Here is a 12,994-nt window from a genome sequence, read left to right as displayed (position 1 = left end):
ATAAGCTGGAGCAGGAGGTGTAAATACAGCTGTGCTACTTGAAAGTTAATGAGTTGTTTTATTTCACAGCTCATCAAAACTGGAGAGTAACTCATTCCTGTGGCAATTTCAGCCTGCAAAGAACATAAGAGAACATAAAACAAGTAAAGGCCTTTCAGACCATCAGACTTGTTCCGTAGTCAACCTGCTTTGAATGGACTAGGACTTCATCAGGTACGAAGATAACTACACACTTTCCTTTCCATTGCTCACATGAGTACCTGAGGTTGGATACTTTCCTTTTATCTCTCAGAATTGGATACAAACTTAGATGCCAGCAGTGAAAGAACAGTATGTTAATCCACTGTGCCATCTAATCCCATTACTGATTTTCAGTATTGTGGACTAAATTTTCTATGGTGTGCAGAAATGTACTTGGATAGTTCAAGATTTTCTTCTGTGGAACACAATTATTCCACATTGTTACCCCCAATTTGCCCAAGTACAGGGTAATGGTTGGGGCTTGCTTTGTCATCCTACAAAGTTTCTGAATAAACATCATAAAATATGTAAGGCAGTGTACATCAAACCCCCAGTACCTCAGTCATCTGTGGGCATTGAGTATACACAGGTCTAAAAACTCAGATTAAAACTGTGTGCTCTAGAAATGGGGCTGAATTTTAAACAAAAGGTGGATATTTAAGAGTCAGCCAATAGAAACAAACAGTTGGAGGATTGGACAGTTCTGGGCGCTCTCCATCATTGGTGCAACTCAGATTAATGGTCGCTATGCACATAGAATACAGCATATTTAAATAACTCTGTTAACGGGGAGCATGAACATGCATGTTTACTGCCCTCCAAAATAAATGATCTGACTACAGAATAGAGAATTGTACTGACTGTGGCAGCACCCAACAGAACATTTGCATTACTTGTTGAGAGCTATCTGCGAAAGAATTCACCTGTGATCATAATTCCACTTACTGTACACACAGCTCTGCTTGCTGTGGTGGGATCTGAGCACAGTATGTACTGAAGCCCCTTCGCCTTGGCTCTTTTGATGCCTTGGTATGCTGTAACTCACTCATTTTTCAAAATTGACAGTTTAATGGTTTTCCCATCTTTCCATGAAAATTCCCAAATGAAAGCATTGAAATTCTGTGGTTTTACTATAAACTGTGTGACATCTGGGCGATATATTTCCTATATGTCTGCACACTGAAGACACACATGGCTGATAAACCTAACCAAAAGGCTCTTTCTCAACTGCTTCAAAATTGTATTCCAAAATGGTGTTGAGGGATTCAGGAAATTATCTCCTAAGACTACTAAAATCACATCTATCCCACAGCATGTCAGACTGGTTGGCCAAATGAAAACTGACAAAAATGCATGTGTATATGCATCTCAGAAACAAATTCTCTTTATATAGCGGCTTTAATGTAGGAAAATGTCCCAAGGCGCTTCACAGGAGCCTAATCAGACAAAATGTCCTAGCTAGCAGAATCAAACTTAGGTCAGGCACATCAAACTATTAAATGGAAACTTAACGGGTCACCATCTTCGTGATGAAGTGTTTGGCAGATGTTCTTTCCTTTCTTTGTAAACACACAATGTGACAATGTAAATTGTGTCAAAATGCATCATCATGTTGTTTCACATGACGTCATTATGAAAACATTGTAATTGTCCCTCTCCAAATAAAAAAAGATTTGGCATAGGGTTTTGGTTAAGGCAGTGCCCATTTGTGTGCAGTGTGCAAGTTTATTGACCTGTCAGTCAATCAGTGAGTACACTTGTTGGGTTTGAGTGTTTGACCCTGTGTGAGGGATAAAAATGAATCAAAGATTCATTTAGCCATCTATGATGTGTGATTTGGCTGAAACATCAGCCTTTAAAGCAATTTACACCCAATTTTTCTAAATTTGCAACCATCTCCAAAATGGACAGAAGGAAGTAGTAATTAGTTGGCATCCAGTTTCTGGGCCCAAACTGGGCCTTGGGCCTTATCTAAATAATCTGAGTGAGTTGCTGGCACCTGTCGCCTGGCAGCTCACCCTTGTGCAGGATCAAATTTTAGGCCGCCTGCCTCACCGGCAATGGCCCTCAGGTAAGTACCGGAGGCGGGGATAGATATCGGGAGCAGCCAGCAGGAGTGCTATAGATCCGGCAGGAGCACTCTTGCTCCTCCTGGCTCCACATGAATTCTCAAAAAGTATATTAAAACTTATCTTTTCCTAGGCTGCATCCAAGCCAGGAAAACCTGAGCGAAACAGGCCTGGCAGCTGCTCCACTCAGGGCAGCCCAATTTCTCAGAGGAATCCTAAAACAGGTGTTAGGCTTAGCATATTCAAGGGGCCTAATGCTTAATTTAGGTGGTCGCTCTGGACATAGCCCTGCAAAATTTTGCCCCCGTTTTCCATCTGCAATGATGACCAATTTCTACCCCTAGGAGTCAACAACAAAAGAAACGAGGTAAGCAGAAACTCTCATGTTTAAGGTTTAAGTTAGGAAAAGTAGATGTTAGATTAGGTAGAAAAATTAAAATTAAATAGAAACAGGACAAATAGAGAATGGGAAAGAAGAGAAAATGGTGGATAGGTCAGCTGGACAAAGACGGCCTAAAGGTTAAACAAGGAATCTGGGGGGAAAAATTGAATAAGGGTCCGTTTTGGGCGATGGTAGCGAACCCCGTGCCCAACGGACCCTACGCAGGCAGCACGTGAACTTCGTGCTGCCTGCTACTTACCTTGAAATTTCCGTGCAGCAAGCGCAGCCCTCGCTGCTGAGAGGCTGCAAGGAGAATGAGAAAGTTGGAAATGGGGTGTGGACAGCGCACGTCATCAGCTGCCTGCACTACTTAAAGGTGAAGGCACATTTCCAATGGCAGATACACAGCCAAGCAGGGGAAGGGAGAATGGCATCACAAGTAGCTGCACCAGCAAGACAGCGGGCACCAAGATTCTCCGACGATGCTCTGGAGGCCCTGGTGGAAAGTGTGGACCAGAGGAGGCAGCCATGTACCCGCAGGGTGGCCGAGACCGTCTAGACTACAGCTGCGTAGGCATTGTCAGGCTGTGACACAGGAGGTGAATGTGAGGAGCATTGCACCACATACGTGAGTGCAGTGTTGCAAGAAATTTAATGATTTGATACGAGTGGTCTAGGTGAGTGAATGAAAGTGTCAAGTGGCACATCCTACCAACTGCACCAATACTCCATGCACAACACCTCCCGTCATCCACCAACAAACACTGCCATCCATACGCAATGCGCAACGCACATAATACCACACTTGCAGGCCACACAAACTGGCAGCTATTCAACCATGACAGGCACATCACCCACACACATTGCAGGACACTCAGTGACACACTGTCCTCTGTCTTGCAGGTAAAGGTGGCATATAACACCCGCCAGCAGGAGGGACCTGAGGCTGGACGGGCACGTCTACACGTCATCACCCCGCTAGAGGAGACGGTGCTTCGGATCATTGGACGGGCCGTCGCTGCAGCCATTACAACGTGCCGCGCTGGAGGTCCCGGTCAAGGGGGTCTCTGCATATCTAATGATCCTTCTCCTTTTCCACATCTCTCTCCTCCCATAATCTTTTCTGACTCACGTGCTGCACACGTTGCCAGCACGCACCTCTTACTTGCTCCTCTCACCACTCCACAACTCAACCTGTTTCCCTTTGTCATTGCAGATATCCAAGAACATGTGGCGGCACCCGAGGAGGAGGAGGAGGAGGAGGGGAGAAGACTGAAGCCGCACCGTCACTCGATCTTGACACTTGCTTCCACCAGCTCAGAAACTGACACTGCGCGCCCTTTAGAGGTTAGGTTAGAGGAGGGATCGGCACGTGGTGAGACACCGAGCTCGAGTGCGCAGGAGCCGGGGCAGAGGGAACAGTTACCATAGGAGCCAACTCGCCGGAGGGCGAGGTCACTCACTAGTTCTGCTGTAGAGGAGTCAGATGAGGACTTCGATGGGCCAGGCTACAGAAGACGGCTGATGGGTGTACACCAACAAATGCTTGGGGCACTGGAAAGCCTGCGCATAATGAGAAGGGGCATGGAGCAGTCCAGCTCCAACTTGGCGCAGGGCTTTGCGCAGAGCTTGGAGCCAATCCTTTCCAGCATGGAACGGGTGGTCACCTCCATCAGCGCACCTGTGGAACCCACCATGATGCAACGTTTGATGACTGATGTCACAGCATCTATTGCAGCACAAACATCTGCCATCCAAGGTCTGACTGCTGCATTTGCAGCTCAGACTGCTGCCTTGGAAGCTCAGACTGTTGCTATCGTGGGTCTGGGGACCACTGTGCAACGGGGCTTCGAGGGCGTCACAGCACTGCAGCAATCCGTTCTCCAGCTGATCACCAGGAGTGCTGAGGCGCCGCCCCGGGAGAGTGGCAGTGGCGTCATGGCAGTCGGACCTGCTGTCCTCTCTCAGGACGACAGCATTCCTACTCCCACCCCTGCCACTCCGCCAGTGCCCTTGTTGTTGCCTGTCGGCCAGCCAGGCCAGACTGCTGCAGCCCATGCTGAGATGGTGGAGTCTGAAGCCGGGCCCTCCAGGCCCAGAGCTGCTCGAGGTCATCCTCCAAGGCCATCTGGACGTTCCTCCATTGAAAGCCAGCAGCCTTCCACCACCCATGCTCCAGCCACTGGGGAAGCACCTCGTAGGAGCACTAGGACAGGTAAAGGCACACGGACAACAGGTACTAAGGGATTGCACAAGGGTGAATAGTTCTGTTATGTTTGCATATTTTCATTTATTAATCCACAAATGAGAGTTTGATTTTACATTTGGTGGTGGTTTTTATTCATGCAATGAGTTGAGAGGCACACCTATGTGTAATCTGATGGAGGGCGATTTGATTGTCACGTGGGTGGGGAAAGGTGGGGAATGTAGGACTGTTGGTGAGTTGGGGGATGTAGTTCCAATTATTGATAGCGGGCACGGATCAGGTGAGCACGCACAGCCCTTGCAGACAAGTGGTTTCTGCTGCAACCTTGCGTCTTCCTCCACCTCCTCTTCCGGCTCCACCCCCTCCTCCTGCTCCTTCTCAGCCTCTTCCCCCTCCTGCTCCTCCGCCTCTTCCTCCTCAGCCTCCTCCTCCACCTCTGGCTCAGGATCTTCTGCAGTCATTGGTGGCAAAGGCTGGTCCCTCATGATGGCGAGGTTATGAAGCATGCAGCAGACCACCCGCTCAGGGGAGTACTGCAGGGCTCCTCCAGACCAGTCTAGGCAGCGGAAGCGTTGTTTGAGGAGGCCTATGGTGTGTTCCACGATGTTGCGTGTGGCAGCATGGCACTCATTATAGGCCTGCTGTGCACGTGTGTGTGGATTCCTGAATGGTGTTATAGCCACGGTGTGAGGGGATAGCCCTTGTCGCCCAGTAGCCAGCCTTTGACTTGCCGAGTCGGATGAAAGATAGCTGGCACGTTGGACTGCTGCATGACAAAGGCATCGTGACTACTTCCAGGGTAGCGGGCATCGACCGCCAAGATGCGATGCGTGTGGTCGCACACCAGCTGCACGTTGAGGGAGTGGAAGCCCTTTCAGTTGACGAAGACAGCAGAGTTGATGTGCGGGGCACGCAGGGCAATATGTATGCAGTCCATGGCATCCTGCACCACGGGGAAGCCAGCAATGTGGGCAAACCACCGTGCTCGCTCGTTCTGACTGTCTCTGTTGAGAGCGAAGGTGATGAACCTGTTCCTCATCTGGTACAGTGCATCTGTGACCTCCCCTATGCAGCAATGCACTGCATACTGTGAGAAGTTGCACATGTCGCCAGCAGAGGCCTGAAATGCTCCTGAGCCGTAGAAATTCAGTGCCACAGTGACCTTCACAGCCACAGGCAATGCTGTCCTCACCCTGCTCTGAGGCTGCAGTTGTGGCTGCACCAGTTGACAGATCTCGGTCACGGCTTCCTTGGTGAACCTCAGGCATTGGATGCAATCCTCCTTGGTCATGTTGAGGTAAGAGAATTGATCCCGGAAGGCTCTCACTGGGTAGGGCCTCTTGCTCAGTGCCTTGCGCCTCCTCGTCCTCTGTCTCCTCGCAGCTTGGCCTGCTGGGTGTGGCCTTGCTGCATGCTCCCAGTCATGCTCAATGCCCAATGGGAGCCCTAGCAGACCACCCATGGTTGGCAGGAATGTTGTTCCACCAGCGTAGTAACTTTCCGACCCGTAAGGCAATATCTGCCAAAGCACTCTCAAAAGTAGGAACTCTCAATAAGAATAGGGAGCTTTAAAAAACACTTCCGACTCCTCCAGCAGCCAGAAGCAATAATTCAGCAACTAACCTGCAACACCTGCATGGCCCTTTAAATAGCGCTGGTGGGGGTTCCTTCAGGCACTGTAAGAAACGTTAAGATGGTCAGGGATAAGACTGTGCGTTGAGTTAAGCGTTAAGGTCGAAATTGGTGTGTATCACTTTAAATCAGCGTTGTACACTGATTGCAGCCATTTTCTCCCTACTTTATATGCTTCCAGTGTTCGGGATTAGCGCATGCGCTAACTCCTATACCAAGATGGCGTCTGGTGCACGTCACGCAGGAAACGTGCGTGCGCATCCAAGATGCATCTTTGATGTCGGAGGGGCCGTGTAGCGCCGAAACAACGGGTGCTACACGGCCCAACTTAGTGCCCATAAACTTTACAAATGTGCGTTCAGATTATACAATACTGTTCTGTGCCTATTACTTGTGGTGTCCTACCTGCAGTATATATAAAATCTTATAAGTAGGAACTGCAACAACAATCATATTGGTATCGACATAATTACATGTAAAACATATGAGATGGTCTATTTTGCAAGCTATGCATTTAAATTGGACTTTTCCCTTCCATATAGTAAGGCTCGCCCTGTTCACTTTTTTTTAAAAAGTGCCCTGAAATTTTGTAATAATTAGGACCCTGAAATTCCATGGAGGTTTTTTCAGTCTCCATTGTATCTCTGGCAGGAGCCTGTGGAATGGCTGAGAACCAGCCAGAGCCTCTGTAATTTCTGGGAGTTTCCTCAGTGAAAGGGTGGACTTTATAGGTTGGAGCAGGACTAAGCGGGGGATTTCTGCTCTTGCTCCACAGTTGGGACCTGGTGTTTGTGACCAGTACGCTGAGTGACTGAAGGCATACTGGCCTCCATAAGGGCATATATGGGCCCTGTTGGTGGAGTCCGGGCCAGACAAATGGCCTGAATAGGTGCCTAAAAGGTTTACAAAAAGTTTCATGCATTCGTCCCAACCTCAGGGGCCAATTGCACCACTGCCAGATTGGGGTAGGGGTGGAGGTCAAAGCTAGCATGGACAATGGGCAGTCAGTGCCAGAGAAGTGCCCAAAGTGGTGCTAAATCCCAACTGTCCCATGCTAATGAGGTGTCCTCCCTCTGACGCCGCAAACTCCAAGGAATTTTGGGGCCCAGTACTCCGAGTCCTCGTCCATAGTGGTGAAAACTGGTAACCTTATGTTACCAGATTCTGAACTTTTTCTCAAACATTACATTTCAGATGTAATTTTCTGCAGCATTATTCCTCTTGTCTTCTATAAGACATCTTTGATACAGTCAATAATTCCAGAATCTATTTGATCAATGATTATTTTTAGCACATCTTCTGCTCGCAAGACAGCACTGTTCACTAAAAAGTTACTTCACTTCCTGCGCATGAGGAATGTACTGAAAAATATAGCAAGCAGCTGCAATACTAGCTGCAGTGGACACAGTGTACAACGTGTAAAGCTGACAATTGTGCGTGTTTGATGCAGGAGCAGCAAGCTGTGCCCAGGAGATAAATAACATTGATATAGGAGACGTGTGTGATTTGGGTATTGAGAAACCTAAGCATAGGGCTTATGCCCAAAGTACAGGATTCCATCAAAGTTGAAAGTATGAGATAATGAGCTGGATCTTAACATCAGCACAGTCAGGATGCGGGAAAGAGAGAGAGTGGCATGGCATATGCAGAGCTTAGTAGGAACAAGAGAGTGAAGTTCAAAGAAGTAACATTAAACAGAGATAAAAAAGGGTGAAGCAAAGATAGAAGTTCAAGGGTCGAGTGGAAAAAGAATTAAAGAAAGAACTTGCATTTATATAGCACCTTATCATGTCTCTCAGAACATCTCAAGGTGCTTCTCATCCAATGAATTACTTTTGATGAAATATCAGAATAATGGAATGTGGGTCAGAATAATGGAAGAACTCCCTGCTCTTCTTTGAATAGTGCCATGGCATGTTTTACATCCATCTGAACTTGCTGACTTTGGTTTAACATCTCACCGAAGAACAGCACCTCCAACAACTCTCTCAGTATTGCTTTGAAATGTTAGCCTAGATTATGTACTTAAATCCTGGAGTAAAGCTTGATCCTATAATCCACTGACTCAGAGATTAGATAAATGAGTATTGGCTCCACCATCATCAACACCACACTCAAATATCAGATCCTCTGCTAGAGTCAGTTTAAAACTTAGTGCTGTTTATAGCATACATACATACTTGTTAATATGGGAATATAAGCCATATAGTGGGACAATGTATGTATACTGTCAACTTTTACCCAGTGTGCGCTGCAGCTCAATCTCTAGTGGTCATCAGTGGTATAAGACTTATTCCTGGTAGTAAATATTTGTAATTCACAAAGCCATTTTTCTTTTGGTCATTAACTGCTTGTTAAGCAACAATTAACTTGAAACATGTAAATTCATCATTTCTGTATCTAGTTCATTTCTCCCATTTAAAGTTGGCATATATCACCAACGGAAATCAACAGGATTCCAGTGGTGAGCAGAGCAGCACATAAAAGAGGAATGAGAGCAAAATACTGCAGATGCTGGAAACACTTAGCCAGTCAGGCAGCATCTGTAGAGAGAGAAAGAGTTAACGTTTCAGGTTGATCTGTTCCTCTTTCCACAGATGCTGCCTGACCTACTGAGTATTTCCAGCATTTTGTGTTTTTATTACAAGGAATGTTTTGGTGAACAACATGTATATTGGATACTGTGAAGGAGCACAGCATCAGACTATGACTGGGGAAATTTGGTGCCTCCTTCGACAGGCACTTGTACAAAAGAGGTATTCAAGTAAGATAATTGGCACTCATACCTAAATATACCAGTGTAATATAACTGACAGTGTTACTCAGTACTTACCGCTTAGCACTTTTCTTTAAATCAGAGACTTTGTTTTGCATATCTCTCCAAGCGCAGTGGGTTTTGCACTGATCTCCCACGATTGCTTCCCATACCTGCTGGACCTCTATTTAGTGGTGGATTGCCCCTTTGACCCATTCCTTGTCCTCCCACACTATCCACAATAATCTATGGCCACATAAGTAAAGTGGACCTTTCTGTGCATTACCTTGTCCATCAGTGCTCCAATTTGTGCATGTTACAGTTGCAGTGACACTGAGCATTTTTTATAGTGCCTATTAAGTGGTTTAATGGGTGACTTAGCACCATCATTGAAAGTTCTTTTCTAATTGGTTATGCATTAGTAGTAACATACTTGAGTTCCAAGAATGTGCAATGTGTAAACCTGTGAATTCACTAAAAAAAAGAGAAAAAAAACCCTCATATTTAATGTACAATTAGTGCAAATTAAATCCCATGAGTCACCATGGGATTCAGTTCAGTGAGTTTGTTACTTACCAGTTCAGCCCTTCTAGCAACCACAGTGTGAAACTGTCCATCAGAGACCCTCTTGGTCGTCATCAGTCTGTGAGCCCCACTTCCGAGGTTGAATGAGAATTTCATCTTGCCATCCACTATTTCCAGAGCCAGGAACTCGGCCTTATTTCCAGTCTGATTGTCGTAGTTATACATTAACAGGGAGTTTTCTTTAATGGTGGAAAATTTGATATAGATGTAATTATTGTTCGGATCCAGACTGGGAAACTCCATGTATGACAGCTCTTCAAACCCGTAACTGTTCAGTTCACAGTGCTTCCCAAAGACACCTGAAACAGCAAAATAATCAGTGTAATCAATTCAACTATTGCTCTCTTTTACTAATAGGTTTTAGTATACTTGAATTATTCAAAAAAATTAAAACAAGGAATCATATTACTGGTAGCTTTACTTGAACTTTGGAAGTCATAAAATGATGTCACTCTACCTTTATTGCATGTGCACTGCCATTTTTTAATGGCCTACCTTGAACCTGAACTGAACGACATTGGGCAAAATTCAGGTGTTTGTAATCTAATCTGAAATTAACTAATTTAGACTGTTAACATAGCTCTGCCCCCATGCATAAGACCAGAGAACATGAGTTTCTTGCATTTACGCCTTCTCACAACCACGGAAACATCTGTGAGATAGTGAGGTGGCAGTTTTAACAGCACTTGAACATTTATAAAAATACCTCACCAAATGGAGCTGTACAAAGAATAAAAAGTTCTATGTGTGAGGTGAAAGCAACATGGTGTTTATACATTCACCAGGCTCGTGTAAGACTGTTGTTTATATTGTACAAAACAGACTGCAGCAAATGAGATCTAACAGGGTAGGGAAAGTGATTTATCGTGCACTCTGCTAGAAAAAGCAGGGAAATATTAGTGCTAGTCTCACTCTCAGTTACCTTTTAAAAACTAAACACTTGGAAAGAATAATGATTAACTTTAACGCCTCTTAGTTTTTTTTTGCCCTTATTCCATTGATTTTAAAAAAGCAAACAAGAGATAGGAATTGCTCTGGTTGCTATGTGTAGAGACTTTACAGAGCATTTTGCTCTGTATTTCTAGCAAAATTATAAACTTCTTCTAAAAGCATATGTTTACAATGTCACCAGAAATTCCAAACAGAGGAAATCTTCATGAACAACGTTATGATATTGGTACGTATAGCGACCAGAGGAATTCTTGGCTCCACAGTTTTGTTCAGCCAGTTATCATTGGAGCAGCAGTTTGGGTAAGCTACCAAGCAAAGGAGCTGAATTAACAAACATAGAGATTGACATGCTAAGGTTGCTAAAGCATCCCGGGGTAATAATGTCCACTGATATTAATTCAGTTCCCTCCCACGGTAACTCACTCTAAGCGGTCCCTTCATCATGTCATCAACATACATAGTTTGAACAAAAATGGTTTAAAAAAAATCAGTTGATAGAAAAAAACAAATGGATGTTAAAGCTAATCATAATGCTTTTTAACTGTTTGACTTTTAAGAGATGCTATTGATGGGAGTTTCCTTATAAATGGCTTCACTCCTTCCAAAAAATGTTTTCAGCAAATCTCTTTACTGTTTGACAAACACTACACTACAATACAATGAAGCAAATTCCATTGAGATGGAGCACAGCATTGTACTCTTACACATCACACTGCTGTGGCAAGAAGTCGCCCGCTACTCCACCTCTCCAATAACCAAGAGGATGCTTCTTTAAATATTGTAATGTTTCATCTCTGAAATTTGGATTTAGAGATTTTATGATTGCACAGTGTTCAGTTCCATTCGCAACCCCTCAGATAATGAAGCAGTCCGAGCCCACATGCAGCAAGACCTGGACAACATCCAGGCTTGGGCTCATAAGTAACATTTGCGCCAAACAAGTGCCAGGCAATGACCATCTCCAACAAGAGAGAGTCTAACCACCTCCCCTTGACATTCAACGGCATTACCATCGCCGAATCCCCCACCATCAATTTCCTGGGGGTCACCATTGACCAGAAACTTAACTGGACTAGCCATATAAATACTGTGGCTACAAGTGCAGGTCAGAGGCTGGGTATTCTGTGGCGAGTGACTCACCTCCTGACTCCCCAAAGCCTTTCCACCATCTACAAGGCACAAGTCAGGAGTGTAATGGAATACTCTCCACTTGCTTGGATGAGTGCAGCCCCAACAACACTCAAGAAGCTTGACACCATCCAGGACAAAGCTTGATTGGCACCCCATCCATCGCCCTAAACATTCACTCCCTTCACCACCGGCACACAGTGGCCGCAGTGTGTCCCATCCACAGGATGCACTGCAGCAACTCGCCAAGGCTTCTTTGACAGCACCTCCCAAACCCGCAACCTCTACCACTTAGAAGGACAAGAGCAACAGGTACATGGGAACAACACCACCTGCATTTTCCCCTCCAAGTCACACACCATCCCGACTTGGAAATATATCGCCGTTCCTTCATCGTCGCTGGGTCAAAATCCTGGAACTCCCTTCCTAACAGTACTGTGGGAGAACATTCACCACACAGATTGCAGCGGTTCAAGAAGGCGGCTCACCACCACCTTCTCAAGGGCAATTAGGGATGGGCGATAAATGCTGGCCTCGCCAGCGATGCCCACATCCCATGAACGAATAAAAAAAAAGTTAAGAGGAAGCCTGAATAGTTTTGGTGTCGTGTCCTAGTCTCCCCTCATTTGGAAATTGTAATATTATGCGTTGCACTTGTGACACTGCAGTGCACAGACTGCCAAAAAATAATGTTTAACTGTCTCAAACGTTTCTGGAAATTATTTCATAAAAGTTTTGCTTGCATTCTGTGATAGTGAAAAGGGCAGAGCACAGCTGTCCATTTCTCTGATGCTGCTGTTTTTAATTATCTACCTCACGAGGTGGCAGCAATCTCAAATTCAAACTCAAAATCATAGAATCATAGAATCATAGAAGTTTACAACATGGAAACAGGCCCTTCGGCCCAACATGTCCATGTCGCCCAGTTTATACCACTAAGCTAGTCCCAGTTACCTGCACTTGGCCCATATCCCTCTATACCCATCTTACCCATGTAACTGTCCAAATGCTTTTTAAAAGACAAAATTGTACCCACCTCTACTACTGCCTCTGGCAGCTCGTTCCAGACACTCACCACCCTTTGAGTGAAAAAATTGCCCCTCTGGACCCTTTTATATCTCTCCCCTCTCACCTTAAATCTATGTCCCCTCGTTGTAGACTCCCCTACCTTTGGGAAAAGATTTTGACTATCTACCTTATCTATGCCCCTCATTATTTTATAGACTTCTATAAGATCACCCCTAAACCTCGTACTCTCCAGGGAA

The 12,994-nt window shown here is 45.4% G+C and overlaps 1 protein-coding gene across 1 annotated transcript in view; it reads right to left on the bottom strand.

Moving 5' to 3' along the window:
• fat4 (FAT atypical cadherin 4) overlaps positions 1-12,994 on the bottom strand; it is a 380,125-nt gene that overhangs the window by 42,939 nt on the left and 324,192 nt on the right. Inside the window, exon 12 of the mRNA XM_067993487.1 lies at positions 9,642-9,949. Coding sequence (XP_067849588.1) covers positions 9,642-9,949 — 308 coding nt within the window. The remainder of the gene's footprint in view (positions 1-9,641; positions 9,950-12,994) is intronic.

This window comes from Heptranchias perlo, chromosome 1 (genome assembly GCF_035084215.1).
Source record: "Heptranchias perlo isolate sHepPer1 chromosome 1, sHepPer1.hap1, whole genome shotgun sequence".
Classification (NCBI taxonomy): Eukaryota; Metazoa; Chordata; class Chondrichthyes; order Hexanchiformes; family Hexanchidae; genus Heptranchias; species Heptranchias perlo.
The sequence above is the reverse complement of the archived record's forward strand: the minus strand, read 5'-3'. Positions and strand labels throughout refer to the sequence as shown.